This window comes from Sebastes fasciatus, chromosome 1, assembly GCF_043250625.1.
Source record: "Sebastes fasciatus isolate fSebFas1 chromosome 1, fSebFas1.pri, whole genome shotgun sequence".
In the NCBI taxonomy this organism is placed as follows: domain Eukaryota; kingdom Metazoa; phylum Chordata; class Actinopteri; order Perciformes; family Sebastidae; genus Sebastes; species Sebastes fasciatus.
The window spans coordinates 9,202,834-9,223,540 of NC_133795.1; the positions used below are offsets into that span (position 1 = coordinate 9,202,834).

The 20,707-nt window shown below is 46.0% G+C and overlaps 2 protein-coding genes across 4 annotated transcripts in view; one reads left to right on the forward strand and one right to left on the reverse strand.

Annotated features, from left to right (window-relative positions):
* Window positions 1-13,275, forward strand: part of lrig1 (leucine-rich repeats and immunoglobulin-like domains 1) — a 45,113-nt gene extending 31,838 nt beyond the window's left edge. Inside the window, 10 exon segments of the mRNA XM_074617255.1 lie at window positions 2,121-2,192; window positions 2,701-2,772; window positions 3,693-3,856; window positions 4,276-4,374; window positions 4,377-4,628; window positions 6,083-6,364; window positions 7,858-8,292; window positions 8,413-8,547; window positions 8,799-9,071; window positions 10,218-13,275. Coding sequence (XP_074473356.1) covers window positions 2,121-2,192; window positions 2,701-2,772; window positions 3,693-3,856; window positions 4,276-4,374; window positions 4,377-4,628; window positions 6,083-6,364; window positions 7,858-8,292; window positions 8,413-8,547; window positions 8,799-9,071; window positions 10,218-10,414 — 1,981 coding nt within the window. The 3' untranslated portion in view covers window positions 10,415-13,275.
* slc25a26 (solute carrier family 25 member 26) overlaps window positions 13,152-20,707 on the reverse strand; it is a 76,653-nt gene continuing 69,097 nt past the window's right edge. For 2 of the 3 annotated variants that reach the window (XM_074617722.1, XM_074617638.1), the window contains one exon: window positions 13,152-16,367. In XM_074617722.1, the coding sequence (XP_074473823.1) occupies window positions 16,339-16,367 (29 nt within the window). In that variant the 3' untranslated portion in view covers window positions 13,152-16,338. The remainder of the gene's footprint in view (window positions 16,368-20,707) is intronic. The other variant, XR_012591628.1, reaches the window with a different exon arrangement.

Sequence of the window (20,707 nt, forward strand, 5' to 3'; positions counted from 1 at the left end):
ACAAAGTTCAAGATCGAGACTTGGCAAGTTGAGAAATTACAGCGAACGAGGAGTTTCTGGCACTGAGCGGCAATCATCAACCTGCAGGACGAGAAGATGATGTCCAGCCAAGATGGTTCCCAGTGTGAGCGCCGCTGAAAGAGAAAGAAGGGGAGAAAAGAGAGGCAGAAAGGGCTTTTCTTCGAGCTGGCAGGGGTTCGCTCCCCCCAATAGGCTTAGCTCTATTTCTCCTCCATGCCTCCGCTCCGCTCGTCCCCTCTTTCCCAGTCCCCGTTGTTAGGAACCGAGAGAGGGTAAAATTGAGGGCTGCATTCAGTCATCAACATCAAACGCCGCTCACGCCCCGCCCTCTGACCCTGCCCCCTTTTTTGTCACGGCGTTGGCGGAAGCAGGTCCGCTGCATCCCCGACGCTGGCAGAGCGAGCCATGGGAAAAAAGAGATGCAGAAAAGAGAAGGACGGGGTGAGACATCAAAGTGTCCACCCCACACACACACACACACACACACACACTGGGTTGCCTTAAAGCAGCTTGTGAATGCCGCCACATGGGAGGGAAGTGGGTCTTACAGATCTAAGCCGAGGAACATGATGAGTAGATCTTATATTTTATTCTGTTTTTATTTGTTTTGACGGATTAAATTCCAATAAAACAGGGGTTTTCTAACTTTTTGGGGCCAGGGACCCCTTAAAGGGGAGAACATTTTCCAAGGACCCCCTCGTGATCATAACATTGATAAAGCATAATGCTTACTACCATTTGTACTCTTAGATGCTATTGGAACTATTTGTATTCTAAAACTTTTCATCCTAAATACTTCAGATCTGTTTGATGGTGATAAACAGAAACACATTTCAATTTGAATCATGTACACTTTGTTTTACCCTGATATTCGTGGTGCTCTGTCATCAGATGTCGCTTTAGCTTGGCCGTCGCATGACGCATTTTGGCCTCCCGTTGCTGACGCTCGATATAACTGTTGTCATATTTTCGCAATTTAGCTAGTTTGATCTTAGCATCACTCAACGATATGGACTGACTCAAATATTTCTCCATGCTCACCAGCTAGTTAGCTGGCTAATAAGCCAAGCAGCAGCAGGAACGGTCCGTTGCGCTCTGAGTGAAGTGACTGATTCATGACAGATTTACGTGATGTGTCACAATCATATCAGAGTTTCTATTAGTGTATGTGCTCTCTCAAAGTAGTGCTATGATGTTGGATGTTACAGAGACTGTGATGAAGGTAAATGCAGATCCCACTGTTCTGATTGCATGGAAAAGTAAACTTTTTTAAACTCAGATTAAATGCACATGGTGGTGTTCTTTTCACTATGACAGTTTTCCTAAAATTAGGTTAAAAAAAAAAAATGCAATATATTGAATCGTAACTTTTGTATGGTGATACGTATCGTACTGCCAGATTCTTGCCAACACACAGCCCTATTTCAAATAAAAAGTCGCAAAGTAGCGCTCTTATTGTCCCGGTGACAAGACAGCCGTTTGTTTGTGTGTACATGTGGATGAGTTGGAGCATTCATTGTGAACCAGCCAGCCGTGTCTCCTCTTCCTGTGAATGCGAAGGCTACAACAGGAGAGGAACGAGGGAGGGGAGAGGGGAGAGGGTGGAAGAAGAAGAAGAGATTAGGACCCCAAATCAGAGCGAACAGCAGCTCACGTCTTGGCTCAACACCAGGCTTGACAGGAACACACACTCACATGGCTGCACGTATGTTCTTACAAGCTCCGCAGGGGAAACGAACCACCACACACACACATTAACACACACACACAGCCCCGCGCGGTCATCGCTATTGAATTCTAATAAAGATAAAAGTGGTCTTTGAAGAGCCTCCCCCCCTCCCTCCCCTCCCGTCCTCACACTCCAACCCCATCCAATCTCCCTCACCCTTCCTCCTGGCTAATCTCCACACAGTTCGGATTTCCAATACCTCAATCCCCCTCACTCTTATCAGATTCAGCCTCGCTAATTGTGCTTCTCTCCCCCCCCTCTCCTCTCTCTCTCTCTCTCTCTCTCTCTCTCTCTCTCTCTCTCTCTCTCTCTCTCTCTCTCTCTCTCTCTCTCTTCATCTATCGACACCCTTCATGTTTGGAAACGGCAGGACTCTGTTTGGAAACAAGATCAAGTCGGTGGCCAAGAAAGCCTTCTCTGGCCTGGAGACCCTGGAACACCTGTGAGTATCCCACAATGCTTAGCTGCCCCTCCTCCCAGAGAGAGAGAGAGAGAGAGAGTAAAAGGAAGAGAGGGTGGAGCGTAGGGTGGGTGGAGGGTGGAGGGGGGGGAATCGCCAAAAGTAGCTGGCAGAGAGCAGGCTGCTAGCAATTTAATAGCGTCTTTGTAAAAGGAGAAGACAGAGGCTTTTGCGAGCGCCCAGCTGCTTCTCTCTCGTTAGCCTAGCTAGTACAGTCTCAACTTTGGCCTTTTTTTCCCTGCCTCTGCGCAAGTTATTGAGCATATGGCGAGCTCCGCAGAAGAAATGGAATTCCTATAAGCTCTTTCACAGGCCTTTCGTCAAAATGAGGGCAGGGAGGGACGGAAAAGCTGGCACGTCTCCTCAGATATATACGCGCCCTGATATTTCCACCTTTGGTTAAAAGTCAGATCGTTGCTAATGAAGCCTGTGTTTAAGAGGCTGTGATGTGATTACAGTTAATGAAACAATGTGTGTAATGTCCCAACAGGAACTTGGGAGAGAATACTATTCGTTCCATCCAGCCTGACGCCTTCAGTAGAATGAGGAACCTCAAAACCCTGTGAGTTCAAATGATGCATTTACACAAATACACATCATTTATGTGCACAAATCCACAGCCAGCAGCCTCCAATGGGATTGAAACTCACTCCCTCAGTGCTCTTGGCACACACTATCAGAAACACATACAGTGGAAACCGCTTACAGTGATCAAATTTACCACTTATATGGATCAAAAAGCTTGGGACGGAATCATTCCTAAACGAATGCTGTTTAAATAATTTGCTTATAGTAGTCAAGTAGTCTGCTTACAGTGTTCATTTAGGGTCTTTTCATACATGACAACATATAGAAAAACATTTTAAAACTACGTTAGACTAACGGTAGTTGAATTTTTTGTTTTGTTTTTTACTTTACTCGCTTGATACTTTGCCTCGCGGACCGTCTGCTTTGTGGCAGGATACTTGACGCTGCGTGCACATTGATATTGTGACGGGAAAAATAAAGTTATTTTCTCTGTATAAAAAACAAATGCGTAAAGGAAAAGCACACCTGTGCGTGAAGCCGCCTTCGTCAAGTAGATTGATAATGCCTGGTCACCTAATGCCCCCACGGCGTCTCCCTCCATGCCGCTACCGAGTGAGAGAACGAGGAATCCCGGCAAAGGGGCGCCATTCTGTATGCTCGCTCGTGCTGCAGAGACGGCCAGAAACGCTGATTCCTCCCCCCCGGTGAGGGAAAAGGCAGGAATATCAAAGCGGTCCATTTCATTACTTTGTATGCATTTAATAAATATACAAAAGTCATTTAGATCTGCTTGAGAAATGAAGCACAACAACAAAAAATCGGTTCTAATAATCATCTGCTTATATTGATCAATTTGTCCCAGACAGACGTCATCACAATAAGCGGTTTCCACTGTCTTCAGTTACATATAGATGTGATATATGTACCGCATGTACTTACTCGTCTCCTCTACAGTCTCATTCAGAGCGACAGCTTCCTGTGCGACTGCCAGCTCCAATGGCTGCCCGACTGGTTGGTGACACGCGGTCTGCAGGCCGGCATCAACGCCACCTGCGCCCACCCGGAGAGCCTGAAGGGCACCAGCATCTTCCAGGCTCCGTCCAACAGCTTTGTGTGCGGTGAGTTATGTGTGCGCTTAATCTGTGTTTATGTGGGCGGGAGTGTTGTTGCAAGAGGCGTCTGAGGCGCAGATGGGCCGCGCTGACAGCTCGGCGCTGTGCTGTTATTTACATAGTTGCACATATTTGTTTGTGTGGTGTTTTCGTTTAGCTGTGCATTTGAACTCGGACATGCTAATGGCTTCTTGTGTGTGTTTTATTTGCCTCTTTTACACCCACTTATGCATAACGAGCAGACACCTACTGAGATGTTTGACATTGGGCTGTGATTTAAGCTTCCAACTCACTTTGTTTTTCCTTTTTATCTCGTCCCTCCAATAACTGTCCTCACTCCGGGGCTCCTTTTCTTCTTTCTCACATGCTATCTTCTGCCTCTTCTTTCTTCCTTCCACTTCTCCCTTCTATCTGTCAACCTCCAGACGACCTTCCAAAGCCTCAAATCACCGTACAGCCAGAAACGTCGGTGACGGTCCTCGGCAGCGACGTGCGTCTCACCTGTACGGCCGCGAGCAGCAGCTCCTCCCCATGACCTTCGCGTGGCGTAAGGACCAAGAGCTGCTTCGCCACGCCGAGACGGAGAACTATGCCCATGTGCGCGCTCACCACCAAGGCGCGACGTCTGATGTGCCGAGTGCAGGCGGAGGCGTGATGGAGTACACCACCATCCTGCACCTGCGGCACGTCACCTTCGCCCACGAGGGCCGCTACCAGTGCATCATCACCAACCACTTCGGCTCCACCTACTCCAGCAAGGCCCGCCTCATCGTCAACGGTAGGTTGTTTTTTAAAAGATTACAGAATCGTTGGCCTGAGCTTCTCAGTAAAGTCTAATTCATTAGCCTCTTTTATACGATGGATTAAATAGTTTTTATTGGGGGAGGACTGGGTCATTGTGGTTGTAAAAAGTATGATAACAGTTAAATTGTGAGGGGAGAGAGTCATGCTAAGACAAGATAGAGATCTCTGTTGATATGTGTGTGATTACATCATTTCCACCAAATAAAATGCCTGTTTATGTTTCACTTATCTGAGTTCCAATTGTGCCGTGTGACAGCGGAGCGATTGAGATTAGTGGCCATGCTGAGTTCTTCTCTTTCGCTTGAATAAAGTCTTCTCTCTCTCGCTCAGCCTCCAGGATGGTATTCGGAACAAATTGATTTATCTGCATGTCGGCACTAACAGGGGCCATATCTCTCTCTCTCTCTCTCTCTCTCTCTCTCTCTTCTCTCTCTCTCTCTCTCTCTCTCTCTCTCTCTCTCTCTCTCTCTCTCTCTCTCTCTCTCTCTCTCTCTCTCTCTCTCTCTCTCTCTCTCTCTCTCTCTCTCTCTCTCCTCTCTCTCTCTCTCTCTCTCTCTCTCTCTCTCTCTCTCTCTCTCTCCTCTCTCTCTCTCTCTCTCTCTCTCTCTCTCTCTCTCTCTCTCTCTCTCTCTCTCTCTCTCTCTCTCTCTCTCTCTCTCTCTCTCTCTCTCTCTCTCTCTCTCTCTCTCTCTCTCTCCTCCTTTTCTGCAAGTGGAGAGTATTTATCTGGAGTTTGGTTCCCTGTCCTCTACTTTGTGGTGTAATGACAGAATTTTTTTTTTTGCGTGTTGCCTTGGCTTACACGTGTATTTAAAGGACAAGTGTGTAACAGTTAGGTGGATCTATTGGCAGAAATGGAATATAATCTTACTGTTTTCTTTAGTGTATAATCACCTTATAGTTAGAATTGTTGTGTTTTCGTCACCTTTAGTCCGCCATGTTCTACAGGAGCCCAGAACGGACAAACAAAACTCTGTTAACTTTACCTGCTTGGGCCGGCATCGATAACGTTGCTCGCTCCCGTCACACACTCTAAGCACTCTACTCTTACAACAACTGGCTCTAGAGAGTGCCATTCGCGTTTTTGCGTCGGCCACCGTAGCAATCCTGCACGCTTGGCACGCGGGAGAAGTTGTGATCTGCATCCTCATCGTTAGATACTCCCAGATCCTACACACTGTTCCTTTAACAGTTACCTAAAGAGGTTAGAGTCGTGGGTTTGTGCCAGGATGTGAAAGCGTGGGTAGAAGAACTGAGTGTCTAACGTTCTGTAATCCTGAACAACTGCTGTCAAAGGTTCTTAACCCATACCTGCTCCAGGATCAGCTCGAAAGTGTAGAACTGTATCACTGTGTTATACACAACGTTAAAGGTGTTGCTGTTCTGCACTGACTATACTGATGTAAATGGTGTCTCTTCTGTCCACAGTCCTTCCGTCCTTCGTGAAGACCCCCAGGGACAGCACCATCAGGACGGGCCACACCGCGAGGTTGGAGTGCGCCGCCGAGGGCCACCCAACACCGCAGATCGCCTGGCAGAAGGACGGCGGCACGGATTTCCCCGCCGCCCGGGAGCGCCGGATGCACGTCATGCCCGACGACGATGTGTTCTTCATCATGGACGTCAAGCCGGAGGACATGGGCGTGTACAGCTGCACCGCCAAAAACACAGCGGGCACCGTCTCGGCCAATGCCACCCTCACCGTGCTGGGTAAGAGAGCTGCCATAATTCTCCCTTGTGGTTTAGTCGAGCTAATATCGGCACATTTTTTACTTGTAACCCAGCGTTGATAATTTTCCCACATCCTCAGAAATGAGCTCTTGTAAATAGCTCGGCGCTCAGCTGGGAATTGGTCAGTTCCAAGTCCGCAGAATGAGAGGCTTTATATTTTTCTTTTCTCGGCAGCTGTGTCCGTGCTGCAGGTCAACGGCCAAAGGTCACAGTTGGGGGTCAAAGGGGGGATGGTGGGGAAGCAAGAGGGACTCACAGAGGGGTGTTTGTTAGGCATTCCCACCCCCCACCCCTCTTCTCCTCTCTCGGTGGGAGGGACAGTCATGGCTGCTTCACTGCAGGCCTCAGTGCTCCCAGTTTATTGGCTGTTTTACACTGTTAAATCAAACAAAACGGAGCTGCTCTCCTATAACCATCTCAGGACATAGATCATCTTTGTGCTTTGTTTTTGAACTGAGCAAAGCAGTCCCTTGTTGAACAAAAAAAAAAAAAAAAGAGTGGGGGGTTTCTTTGCTAACACACAATAGCTACAAGCTTTACATTTCCCTGCTCAAAAGCAACAGTTTCTATATTTAACACGGTCCGACTGGTAGAGGCGGTATGTTGGCGACACATTTGCATATTGTGCGACGACTTGTTGCGAGAGACTTGTTGGACTTCACAGCGGTTCAAGCTGAGTGCTAATCCACTCAACAATGTAAAATATTGAAGCGAGCGAGCATGCCTCTGGACTGAGCCTGTGATGTTTGGGTTTTGAGAGACGGAGGGGAAGGAGAGGCGGCGGGGGTGGGTGGTGGGTGGTGGCTGTAGTTGAGGGGCCTCTGTCTGGAAAAGAAGTGGCGGGGGAGAAAAATGGGAGCCAAAGAAGAACTGGAATAGTGGGGGAAGGTAGGCAAGTGGGATTTAGAGAAAAGAAAGAGGGGGGGAGAGTAGTAGAGAGACGGGGGGATTGATGGAGAGGGAGAAAGTATTGATAGAAGAGAGAAGGGCGGCTGAAGTGGGTTAAGTGAGATCTCTTAATCTGTGTATGTCCCACTGTGAGGGGAAGTGCTCCGTCTGAGAGGGGAGGCCTACCTTAACACACACATTCACTGCTCCACTCGGCACAATGAGAGGTTGCCGGGGAAACGCTGAAAGCATTGTTCTAAAGAGGATCCCGTCTCGAGAGAAATCTTGTTTGTGTTCTGTTATTGAAATGTATGATCAGGTGAAGTGATCTCAGAGTCTGTCAGCGTTACAGATGTGACCTCAGATGTATAAATAGGATTGTTAGATGAGACCGTCGTCGTGAGATAAGCTTTCAGTGGTCGGATGTCAAACTCGGATCATCACACTTTGTGCTCAGCGCGTCCAGCTGACTCACCAGTCTGTGATCAATACTGTGAACAAGCAGAAACCTGAGACTTTGAGAAGAATAACAATAGAATAATAGAAACCTCTCACTGAGAAACTCCTCTTCTCCTCCTCTGCAGAAACGCCCCACCTGGCCCAGGAGCTGGAGGACCGCAGCGTGGTGGTCGGGGACACGGTGGCCCTGCAGTGCAAGGCGCTGGGCAGCCCGCCGCCCCGCATCACCTGGCTGCGCAACGACCAGCAGCTGCGCCCCTCCGACAGGCACCACTTCACCCCGGGGAACCAGCTGCTCGTCATCGGCTCCGCCTCGCTGGAGGACGCCGGCCGCTACACCTGCCTCATGTCCAACACCCTGGGCACGGAGCGCGCTCACAGCCAGCTGGTGGTCACGCAGCGCCGCAGCCCCTGCGCGGCGCCGTCGGGGCCGAGCACGGTCACAATAGGGATCATAGTCATCGCCGTGGTGACGAGTATCGTGGTGACGTCGCTGGTGTGGGTGTGCATCATCTACCAGACCAGGAAGAAGAGCGAGGAGTGCAGTGTCACCAACACAGGTGAACTTTATTCTGTGCTGTTATCACGGGTAAAAATACAAAGTTGGATTTTGTTATTGGCTATCTAGGAGGATCTATCTGATTGTAACGTCTCGTTTTCGTCTTTTTCATTCCTCCCAGATGAGACGATAGTTCCTCCAGACGTACCCAGCTACCTCTCCTCCCAGGGCACGCTGTCGGAGCGGCAGGATGTGTGTATCCGCGTGGAGGCCGGCGGTGGACCTCAGCCCAACGGACACATCGTAGACTCCACAGGTACCTGACAGTTCAAGTCTCTGCTCCGCCTGCCAAATGTTTGCGCTCCCCAGCAGCTTCTCCCGCTTCCCATGAGCAAAGTCTGCGTGTTGCATAACGATGAAAGGAGCGCCGCTGTCTGGGACGGCCTGCTCAGCATCAGAAATAATTACAGCAGACACTCTTAACCACAGTGTTGACATAACAGTTGTTGATTTTCTGTTTCCAAAATCATTTATGTCCCCTCTCTCTCTCTCTCTGCCTGCCTGCAGGTTTCGACGGCGCAGTAGTGTGTACGGACTGCATGGAGAACGGCAGCAGCTACTCCAAAGATTCGGACTACCTGACGCACGGGTTCGGCCACGCTGGAGGCTCGGAGTACCAACTTCCCCCGCCATACTCTCACTGTCATCCAGGGGAGCTGCATGAGGTGGGGCCGCACGTGACTCCGCTCTGCAATGGGACGCCCAACGGGATCCGAAAGGACATTCAAGGATCCACGTTTCCAAAAAAACACAATACGTTACAGCAACACGATAGAAAAGGTAAGATGATTAGAGTGTAGAGAGTTTCATTTTTTTATCTGTTCAAAATGTACCTTAAAGGGAGATTTGTCAAGTGGACAAATATACTTGCTTTATGCAAATGTATGTATATATTTATTATTGGAAATCAATTAACAACACAAAACAATGACAGATATTGTCCATAAACCCTCACAGGTACTGCATTTAGCATAAGAAATATACTCAAATCATAACATGGCAAACTGCAGCTCAACAGGCAACAACAGCTGTCAGTGTGTCAGTGTGCTGACTTGACTATGACTTGCCCCAAACTGCATGTGATTATCATAAAGTGGGCATGTCTGTAAAGGGGAGACTCGTGGGTACCCATAGAACCCATTTTCATTCACATATCTTGAGGTCAGAGGTCAAAGGACCTCTTTGAAAATGGCCATGCAGGTTTTTCCTCGCCAAAATTTAGCGCACGTTTGGAGCGTTATTTAGCCTCCTTCGCAACAAGCTAGTATGACATGATTGGTACCAATGGATTCATCAGGTTTTCTCCTCTGAGCCTTCTACAACCTAAAAATCGCATGTTGCGTTAATGCGTTAAAGTGGCATTAAAACAAATTTGCGTTGACGCGTTATTGCATTAACTTTGACAGCCCTACTTTGAATGCTTGAAGGAAAGTTTGCAGCCCTAAGGATCTGCACTACAACTGCTGACAAATGCCTTATCCCCAAAATCACTCAGGTCTTTTAAAGCTGTTTTTCTAGGAATATGATTTATATCAGGCGATATCCTGAGAAACTATTAGGAATTTGGAAACCCTCGTCGAGGCAAATTCCTTTGAACGTGATTGTTGATGGATTGGCTCCTAACAGAATTTGACAGTGTCTCATCGTTGCACGCCCGGAGCCCCTCAGGATGTCTCTGAATACACTGTAAGTTCTCGCTGCTGCCAAACTCCTGCAGTCGCACGTCTGGGCCTGTTCTGGGATTCAGCCTCTGTAGCGAGGAGTAACACTAGTGGAATTGGCCTCCAAATACCAATTCTCACCTCCACATGTCAACGCAGCTCTATGCATACATTCCACCGCCTCTGTATCCCTAAAGCTCAATGCATATTTGTCGACATACACGTCATTGACTTTTTCCTCCTTTCCTCTACCTTCTCTCATCAGCGAGCAGAGCGGGACAGACGCCGGCGCGCTCCCCGTCAGAGGAGGACTCCTTCCACAAGCCGGTGAAACTGGCCGGCGTGACGAGCCGCCTCGACAGTGACTGCGAGCCCGAGCTCAGACAGACTCTTCTGTCCAACGGACACACCCTCAGAGCCTCTCAGAGTGAGAGCGCCCCCCTAAGGAGAGCCAGCGACTAGCAGGCGCTCCGTCCAGCCCAAAAAGCGGACTCGCAGTAGCTGAGTGGACTTTAAAAATTTTTTTTGCACTGGGAAATAAACTGCTACCTCAATATCGAGGCGATTGATCCTGAGCCTCCTGGATCTGGACTGAGATGGAGCACCAGGAGGGTGAAAGGCAAAGGGGGGGGCATCCGGAGTTTGAAGGTGGAGCTTGTGTGGGTGGCGTCCCATCTGAGCGTTATCAGCTGTACATAGTTTAAAAACCTTCCTCTGGGAGGTGACCAATACAAATTCTAGCTCCAAAAAATGTGACTTGCATTTGAAGCATGTAAATGTAGGGAATCTTGTACAGTGTATGTATGTGCAGGGGGAAAAAAAGAGAAATATACCTTTGGACATTTGACTGTACATAAGAGTTTTCTTATATTATATATTATATAACTTTTACAAAAAAGAGTATTTGAATTTATGTGCATGACAAAGAAAGGAGTGATGGTATTTTTATTTTTCTTCAAAAAAACAGCCTTTTTCAGCTTTTACCAACGTTCAGCTGCGGTGCCTTAATGCATGATCAAAGAAAACTCAACTTGTAATAGCATTATATCCAGAGACGTTTTTGTGAGAGATACTGGTACACTCTTTATAGCAAACAAAACAAAAACACTTGATTGCACTTGAATGTTTTTTTGTTTTTTTGTCGCTGCCGACCATGGCCTTACAGAAACACAGTTCACGTTCATTGTTGTCGTATGAAGGAAGAGCTTTGATGTAAATTATTTTGGTACGTCGGATGGTTTCAAGCTGGGATGTTTGTGGGCGGTCGGTTAAAGCACTTTTTGTATTCACGTCACAAACGAGCAGGTTGATATCTGCCAATAGGAACCTCCTCTACGTGAGGAGAAAACTTATTTTGACACGGTAAAGTCGACAGTACATACTGTAGCATTAAGGCTCTTCCACCTGTTTCACAATACTACTAGTTACTGCGAAGCTGCTCTGATGTAGTAGAGAAAACATTCTTCTCTGACTCTCATTAGTTTCTTTATTTGTCCAAGAAAGTGACTAAAGCTGGGCATACATTGTACCATTTTTTTGCCAGTTTTTGTCCCGAATTTTTAGCCGCACGACTCATTTTAGAGTCAGACCGAATTTCAGATTCATCAGGCGTACATGAACTTCCGGACAGTCGGATGAATTTCTGATATGTCCGAAATTGTGATTGATTGATTTTCTATTTTACACGTACAGTGTGAGCACTCAGATCGTGGTTGATGATCGGACCGTACAGTGTGAGCACAAATCGTGAGCTTTGGCTTTACATCGCAAAAACGATCTGCTCGTACAGTAGGAGAAGGAATTACACAACATTTCTAAACTCGTACAGTGTATGCCCAGCTTTACGCACAAGTTCGTAACCAAAATGTGGTCAAACTTTGGCTAACAGATCTCACAGTATGGACACCCTGCCATGTGTTCTCGGTCACATTCATCCATTATGAAATCTACAGCTATGTGCACTCGAGCACTGACATTTAATTAGCTGAATGCTTAATGACAGAGTTGTTCCGATACCAGTATCAGAAATGCGTCCGATACTGCCCAAAATTTGGGATCGGTTATCGGCGAGTACGCCCGTCTGCACCGATCCGATACCGCAATTTATTAACCCAGAAAAAAAATTCTTCTTCTTCTTCTTCTTCTTCTTTATTTGTTCATGTTTTACAAACCTGAGCCAGACCATACAGCAAAGATTGTAATCATATCACATCCATACATGGTCCGTAGTAAACAGCTGTTAAATAATAATAACAACTATATCTTTTTTTTTTATCACGCTGGTATCAGATCGGTGCTCGGTACCGGGCGATACCGCAAGTTCAGGTATCGAAATCGGTATCGGGAGGGAAAAAATGGTATTGGAACATCTCTACTTGATTATTAGAGCTGCAACGATTAATTGATTAGTTGTCAACTATTACATTAATTGCTATTTTGATAATCGATTACTCGGTTTGAGAGATTTTTTAAGAAAAAAAAGTCTAAATTCTCTGATTCCAGCTTCTTAAATGTGAATATTTTTCTGGTTTCTTTACTCCTCTATGACAGTAAACTGAATATCAAGACATTCTAGGATGTCATCTTGGGCTTTGAGAAACACTGATCGATATTTTTGACCAATTTCTGACATTTTATAGACCAAACAACTAATCAATTAATCATCGACAATGAAATGAATTGTTAATTGCAGCCCTTATAATTAAACCATTCTTGTGCTATGGATTTAAAAAAGATGGGAGGATCAGGGAGAATCATTCTGTTACTGCTGTAATGTGCCTCAACATCCACCGTGGTGCATTCACAGGTAACCGGCCAGTATATCACCACAGTGCAACAATAACTTCTTTCTCATCATCACTCCAGTTGAATAACGTCTGAGGTAACTAAAGGTTCATGCTGTGAACAGTTGGGAAAGCTCGTGAAATGCGCTCTATCCAAACTTAATGGATACACTGGGTCAGTCAAAGTAGTCACATTGTCTAATGTATGCATGCGTTTCTCGCCAGTGTGCCCTCGTCTGAACTGCGCTCCGTTACCAGTGGCCTTATCAAGGTGAACCGGAGGACACGCTCCTCTGGTTACACCTGATAGCACCTATCAGAGATGACTTTACCAGCAAGACCAATCAAGAGATCCCTGTTGGAAAACCAATCCCAGTGTAGCAGGTAAAAGGGACAAGAGGAGGAGAGAGAGAGAGTTCACATTCGGAGTAATTTATTGAAAAACTGTTCGAAAACCGTTGTACCAATGTCAAAGCTGAAACCGTGAAGTGTCTAACATGGCATTGAAGTGTCTAATAAAAAAATCACATTTTGCTATTATTACGTTTCGCCTGTTTTCTTTCCTGTATAAACAGAATGACGAAGAGCTGAGTTAGCATCTCACATGACACGGTGGTTATGGAGAAGCCATCAATACATAGAGATGAAATCCAGAGACCTTGATGTTCAAACAGACACACACACACACAAAGCTAATCTTCCCACCAGGAATGTGTCCTCCTGGCTCCCTGAAGCTCCAAAAGACAGCAGGCATATTTTTTCCCTTCTGCGGGCTGTTTAAAATATTTGCTTTTGAGTCTGAGGGTCAGCGGCTGGCCAGAATGTGCATTCCAGATGGATGTTTGTCACCGCGTGATTGACATGCTACCGGCCGTGGCCTCCACCAATCACACGCCGGCCATTGTTGTCCAACAGCCCAGTGACAAGCAGCATGACAAACACTCCCACCTGTGAGGCCATCCGTCTCCTGACAGGATTTACAGAGACTTCGGTTTTACCTCCGGAGTGGATGCAAAAGACAACACCGAGCTAATTCACTGAATGCAACTGATAGTCTGGCTAACTGCACCTGCATATGTCATTAAACATGAGTGGAGAGTGGAAACAATCAGTGCAATCGGCTGGTGCAGAAGAAGACGTCTTTTTACTGCTTACATGTTGTATCTTAAACATATCAACCATTTCATGAATCCCTGAGAAAAACACAAATTCAGTACATAATAATAAACAAAAACCTGTTTTCCCCACTTGATCTAGTCATGCAGATAATGTCTAAGTTTTACTCCTCATGATGATTTCCCAGAAACTTGGAACATAAAATCAAAACCATCTGCACGACTAAACACCACTAAGAGTAAGTGGGGAAATGTGCTTTTTTTGTAATTTGGGTGAACTGATCGTTAAGTTTGCACGCTTCTTTTATATGGGCAATTATCAGTAAACTGATTGAAGTGATCAGTCTATTTACCCAGTTTAAGAAATGGACCTAAATACAATTGTTTTCCAGGTTGCATAACAAACTTAAAGGGACTATTTGTAACTTTCAGAAATGCTTCTTAACAGCGACACCTGTGGCCGTGAAATCAACGAAAGTCAGCGTCGGGCTCGCGCTTGCTCGCTCTCATTATACCTGAACGAGCATCGCTCAAAACAGTGAGGCGACACACGTCAGCTAAAACCACAATATCACTCTATATTTCAGCTGCTTGGCAGTAATGTTAGCTGACCAGACGAAGGTCTCTCCATGAACATGATTTAGATCTGATCCTAGTGTTGGCTTTTCCTGCCTAAGTGCAGGCTGAAGCAGCGGCGCTCTGCAGCGTGTCTCCCTGCTCTCTCCTCCCGCAGAGGAGACACCGGCACCCGGTCGGTAACGAGAGGGTAACGTAACTCTCTGAAGAGCTCCGTCACTTCACAAGACACGGGAAACCTCTGTTGGTCTGGAGGAGCTGCAGCAGTTATTTCTGCACAAACGTCCACTAGATATTCTCAGAGCTAAACTAACTCTTGTGTAGTGAGCGCGCGTTCACGTCTAGAGGTGGAGCAAGACAGCGAGGACGCGCGCGCATTCTGAGTGAAGGAGAGCAGGCAGCAGAGACGAGGCTCCAGCCACATGCGAGCACGCATATGCGAACGCGCATGTGTGGCGACCCGCTACATTTATACGCTTAAAAAGTTACAAATAGTCCCTTTAAAGGTGCTAAATTCGATATCCACTGCACTGCTAGCCCTGTTTGCAGCGAGACGCCTGCTCATCGTCGCCGTATTGAGAGCTGTTGAGAGGCAATAGAAATGCTCCCAATCCCGTATTCAGCACCTATAAAGAAATATTTGTACATTTTGGGAAATACACTCATGTCTGTGCAGTTTTTTTTGGCTAAAGCAAGCAGGCAGTTAGCTTAGCTAGCCTGGCTCTACCAGCAGTCTGATGAAGTCACTGCGTGTTGATTAGTGAGCTTTAAAGGTGCTGCTGGGTGGATGTTGTTACTATTGGACGGAGCCAGGCTAGCTGTTTCCCTCTGCTCAGTGTTTGTTCTAAGCCAAGCTAAGAGGATACTGGCTGTAGCTACAGACACAAGAGAGTCAGAAAGAAAGCAAATAAACAACTCGTTGCAGTGAAAATCCAACTGTGATAACAACCTGTATCTTTTCAACACTTATTAATAAGTATCTTCATTCAACACCTTTGCTCTATTGATTAACAAACGGTTGTTGTTTTAATCAAACTAACTTTAAGGAGAAGCCTGCACTTTCACTGGTTTAAGATTGATGCCAAATCAATCAACCATCCAATCGAGCTAACTACCTAATAAAAATATTTCACAGTAAACACATGAAACTGTAATAGAAAAGCTTGAGCAGGACACCTGAGGCTCCTCATAAAACCAAAGGCTTGTTAATTTAACAAAGTGGTCTATTGTTGGAGGCAGCTTAAGTATAAAATTAAAGCTCTTGCAGGTGGATGAGCTCAGTTGTGCTCCAGCGGGAATGTAACAATGGTTGAGATATGACCGTGTTTTCCCCCCCGGTGGGTCTTTAACACAGGTGGCCCGGCTTAGCAGAGAGAAAAATATGGATAAAACACTAAAATGATCATGAAACCACGTAGAGGAAGCTTTACAGAGCAGCCTTCAGGGGACAGAATCACCAAACCTCACCTTTAAAACATAAAAAGAGACAGTCTTTAATACCATATCTCATTGATTCACACACACACACACTGTACATGCTAGCCTCGTGTGACAGGGTGTGGCTCCACTTCACCAAACCACTGTTGCTGTTACAGAGGTGTGAGCTCAGGCTGTTAAAGTCAGGGCACTGATGAGCAGGAATGCAGCACTCTGGGTAATGCGATCAGGCCCGTGGATGACTCTTCCCCCAACAAGCACCAGGTGTTCCTTGCTTCTCGGGGCCCAGCAGCTTGGAGAGGCCTTCAGGGGACCTCCAGGGGACGAGGGTGCTACATTCAGAGAGATGCTTCCCTTGCTGTTTCTCCACCAGGTCAGAGTTCAGGACATTCACAGAGGACGAGCTACTAAAGCAACGAGCGGCGGATCTTCTCGTAGGTTCCCAGGAAGATGAAACCGCCCATACTGATGAAGGTTACCCGCGGTATGCTGCCGGCAAACAGACTGCAGAGAAAACAAGAGAAAGAGCGACACATGCTATAAATTCTGAAATCATCATTATTGAACTTCTGATCATCACAGTTTTGTAAAATGGTCTTCCCCTACTACAACCAACTACAACACAGTGGTGAATCTGAATCTTTACAACATATCTCAAACATAAATCGGCATTTTTGAAGTTGAACTGTGCAACTTCACACACTTAACTCTATCACTGTACTGCACAGATGATCATACCAGTCTACAGCTGTAGACTGCACACACAAATGGCAAATTAAATCTCAATTTGTTTGGATGATTTCATATTAAAAGGTGCTCTAAACAATATCCAGAGTATTAATATAGAATCAAACAACTATTTGCTGTGTAAAGATAAAGAGGAGTAATGTCTACCTGAGCAGAGAATGAAGTCTCTCTCCCTCTGTAAGTGATGTAATCTGAGCTTCTCCTTGCTTTGTTGACATAGCCGGGCCGGCCGCACGTGCATTTAAGTGCATGTTCATGCACGTGAGCGTGCCCCACTGGCTAGCTCAAGGCTGCCGCTCTGCACTGCTCTCATACAGCGGTTACCGCTGATAACGCTTTCCGGAAGCGTAGCGCCCATCCTCCGGTTCCTCCTCAGGTTAACACTGTTAGCTCTGTCAGCACTGTTGCCTTTGTTTTCACGTTTAGCGCTGTTAGCACCGTTAACTACGAGCCGCCGGCTCAGTCGTTGCCATGTTGAGAGCCGTGTGGAGGCAATAGAAATCCTGCATTTAGCACCTTTAATGCAACCATTAAAAATTAAATAAATAAAGTAGAATACGCGATATGCACGCTTATGCTTATCACTGGATGCAATTATATGATGACATAAGCAATAATAAAAGTTATTACGTTATTGCTATATGGTATAGTGCTGTTTTAGTTGTATATTTGTATTTTTACTTATGATTGACAGATGGGCCAATGCACATGTTAAATACAGTAATATATATTCAGAGCAGTGCAAATGAGTGATAAATGGTGATGTAATTATAATTCAGCATTTTTATTCAGATCACTCAGATAAGTGAAAATGTATCTCTCTATGTTTTTATCATTTAATCTCACTGTTCATACACTTTATGATAATCACATGCAGTTTCGGGCAAGTCATAGTCAAGTCAGCACACTGACACACTGACAGCTGTTGTTGCCTGATGGGCTGCAGTTTGCCATGTTATGATTTGAGCATATTTTTAATACTAAATGCAGTACCTGCGAGGGTTTCTAGACAATATCTGTCATTGTCTTGTGTTGTTAATTGATTTCCAATAATAAATATATACATACATTTGCATAAAGCAGCATATTTGCCCACTACCATGCTGATAAGAGTATTACATACTTGACAAATCTTCCTTTAAGGTACATTTTGAACAGATAAAAAATGTGCAAAATCTTTTGTGATTTTTTGTGATTTCTGAATAACCAAAAGTGATAACTCAAAAAAAGACAGCATAGCCTACTAGGTCCTTACTAAAGCCAATAAGACAAATATCTATGCTGACAAATATTTATTTGTTGAAGAATACAAGTATTTTATTTTACACAAAATGTTTGGTTATTTCTTAGGTTTGCCTCATGCACACGCCTGAACCTCATCGAGAGGAAACCGTTACAGAAGGAAGTAGATTTCTTGTTTTCTACTTGGAAATTCATGCTCACATCTCCAAAGTTTGCCTGCTGCGGCCTTAATTATCTCCATGAAGAAACCCTATGAACAGCTAAGCTCAGACTGTATCGGGTATCGCTCCACTGATCGACAGTATCTGTGAGTGATTTACGGCGCCTTCGTGGAAGCGGGGCCTCGTGTTCGGGTGCGGAGGGTCCATGGGAGCGGGTCAAGCATGAGGCCTTGTTGGTGGAGCCACTTTACAGAGAGCGAGAGGGGCCCCGAGTTACAGCGAACCGAGGCCCAACAAGAAACGGGTTGACGTTGCGGGGGTCAGAGGATGTGATGAGCCATGAGAGAGCATGAGAGAGCACCCGTCTCCCAAGAACTACCCCCCCCCCTCTCTCCCACCCTCCCCGCTACACACAGCTGTTTTTGGGATTAGGCTTCAAGCCCCCACCCTGAGGCCTCCCTGGAGCTCTCATCCCCCCTTTCTTTCTCTCTCTCTGTGCATGACTGATGGCCGGATGACATCCACACATGTCCCTCTGCTGTCCATCCGTCCATTTCTCTCTGTCTCTCTGTCCAGCGACGGCCCCCTCAGCTGGCTCAGTTGTTCGGGGATTTCTCCTCCGTCTCCTTTTCTCGCTGCGTCATCCACTTCTCCGACACGTGCTCGCCTCGTCCCGTCTGACTTTTTTTTTCGTGACTCCCTCTCTCCTTTTTTTTTTTTATTTTCCCCCCCGTTTCTCCCTGCCTGTCTCTCCCTCGCCGTGTATTTGACTACCAACACCTTCCGTCTGCCAATCCGCCCCCACGCTCACATGGTCTGGCCCCGTCCGAGGCCAGATGTAATGGATGAAGAGTATTGTGTGTGCCTGTGTGTGTGTGTGTGTGAGGAGAAACGTCTACGCACACAAAATGTCTGTCTGCATTCATCATCTGTGTGGGTGTGTGTGTGTTAGTACTTATGTTTCTGTTCATTTTCATTTCTAGAAAAAAAAAATCCAGTTTGGTTTCCATCAGCTGTGCTCGAGCAGATACTGTAAAGGAGCTTCTTGAATAGGTCTTTTTGAAGGCAGCAGACGTTTTGACTCATAGAAAAAAAATGCAGGTGTTACTAATAACATTAAGGATGACTGTTCTATTCACGTGTCCCAGTGGTGATATAATTTTCCCCATATGACGAATGCATGACTCGCCCTACTCTGCCTCTGATTGGACATTTTTACCCTGAACAATCTCACTCCTCGTGCCTAAACCTAACCTTTCGCGAGTCTCCCAACTTTGTGGAAGTGCAACACAAAATCACTGGAGTATCCCTTTAAAAGAATAATGAGCATCACTCATGATAGAAGCCAGCGGCAACCTCTGGTGCTGAGAAATGAAGCCAACGCTAAATGCCAAAAACTGCAGTTCGAATGGCCACTAGAGGCTCCATAAGTGAGTCAATCCCCATAGATCCCCCCATGTTAAAATGCCCAACTTTACAGCAGAAATAAACATGTTTACAGCCTGGTACAAATAAAGTTTTCGGTCTCTACAGCTAATTCACCCGGTTGTGACAACTGCACAGTGGTGAATTTTTATATAACTCACCCGTTTAAATTATATTAAGGCTTAAAGTTCGGCATAATTGAGGGTGTGAGCGCTTTGAGTGACAGGTGGGTGCTGTACCAGGTCTCTGGCTGCTAGCTGTCTGCTCTGCTACGGCACCCGGCTCATCTGAGCTCCACCTCTTTGCCCGTTTTTGGATTAGCAGCGAGTTACGCTGTGTCGTCACTGCCAAGACTGCAACTTTGAGCTTCATAACGACTCTTCAGACACCTATGGGTGACGTCACGGAGACTGCATCCATATTTTATACAGTCTATGGATAGAATATGCATACTGGGATTATTGAGAGATTTTCATAACATTTTGGCATCTTGGATTTATCTCGACTTCAATGCATTAAACTCCAAGACCATTTGCGATGATGCATTTACTTTTCTCCTGACAACCAAGAAAAAAAGTTGACATTGCTCCAGAAAAAGAGGCTAGTAAATGGACCTAGAGTTAAGGTTTTGACAGTTAAGTGCTGCTTTCACTGTAAATTTAAGATTTTTTCTGTCACAACCAGACTCACTTCTTCACTTTGGTGAACTGTAAATCTGTACAAGGTGCCAAACATGTCAGGGATCTCTCAGCCATCCCAACTATTCACACAACTCCACGTTTCAGAATGCCTCGGCCCGGATCGGGTGTTTTTTTAAAAAGACGACGGCCAGTGAAGGGTTAGCTGTGTGTGTGTGAGACACAAAGACAGTGTATGTGTTAGAGAGAGAGAGAGTCCAAGTGTGTTTGTGTAAGCAGGGACTGGTGTAAAGGCTCCAAATAAACGCAGAGAGACATTAGTCAGAGGTTGTTGTCGTGCCCTTCGGCGTGCTCTTTCCATCTCAACACAGCTTTCTATCACCATCTGCTGAAACATAAGCCACAGGCCCGCTGCAAGAAAGTACTTAGCATCACTCACACAACAAGATTACATGTGATATCCAAAGATAGTCAAAATCCAATGACAGAAAGAGAAACGCAAAGAGACATAACTTAAGCAGCTGGGCAGCTAAACAACAACATAGTAGACGCAACAACCCCTGACATATTCCACTCCATCTTCTCACGTGATGGATCTCGATCGCCAGCAGAGTGAGGAATGAACTAATTT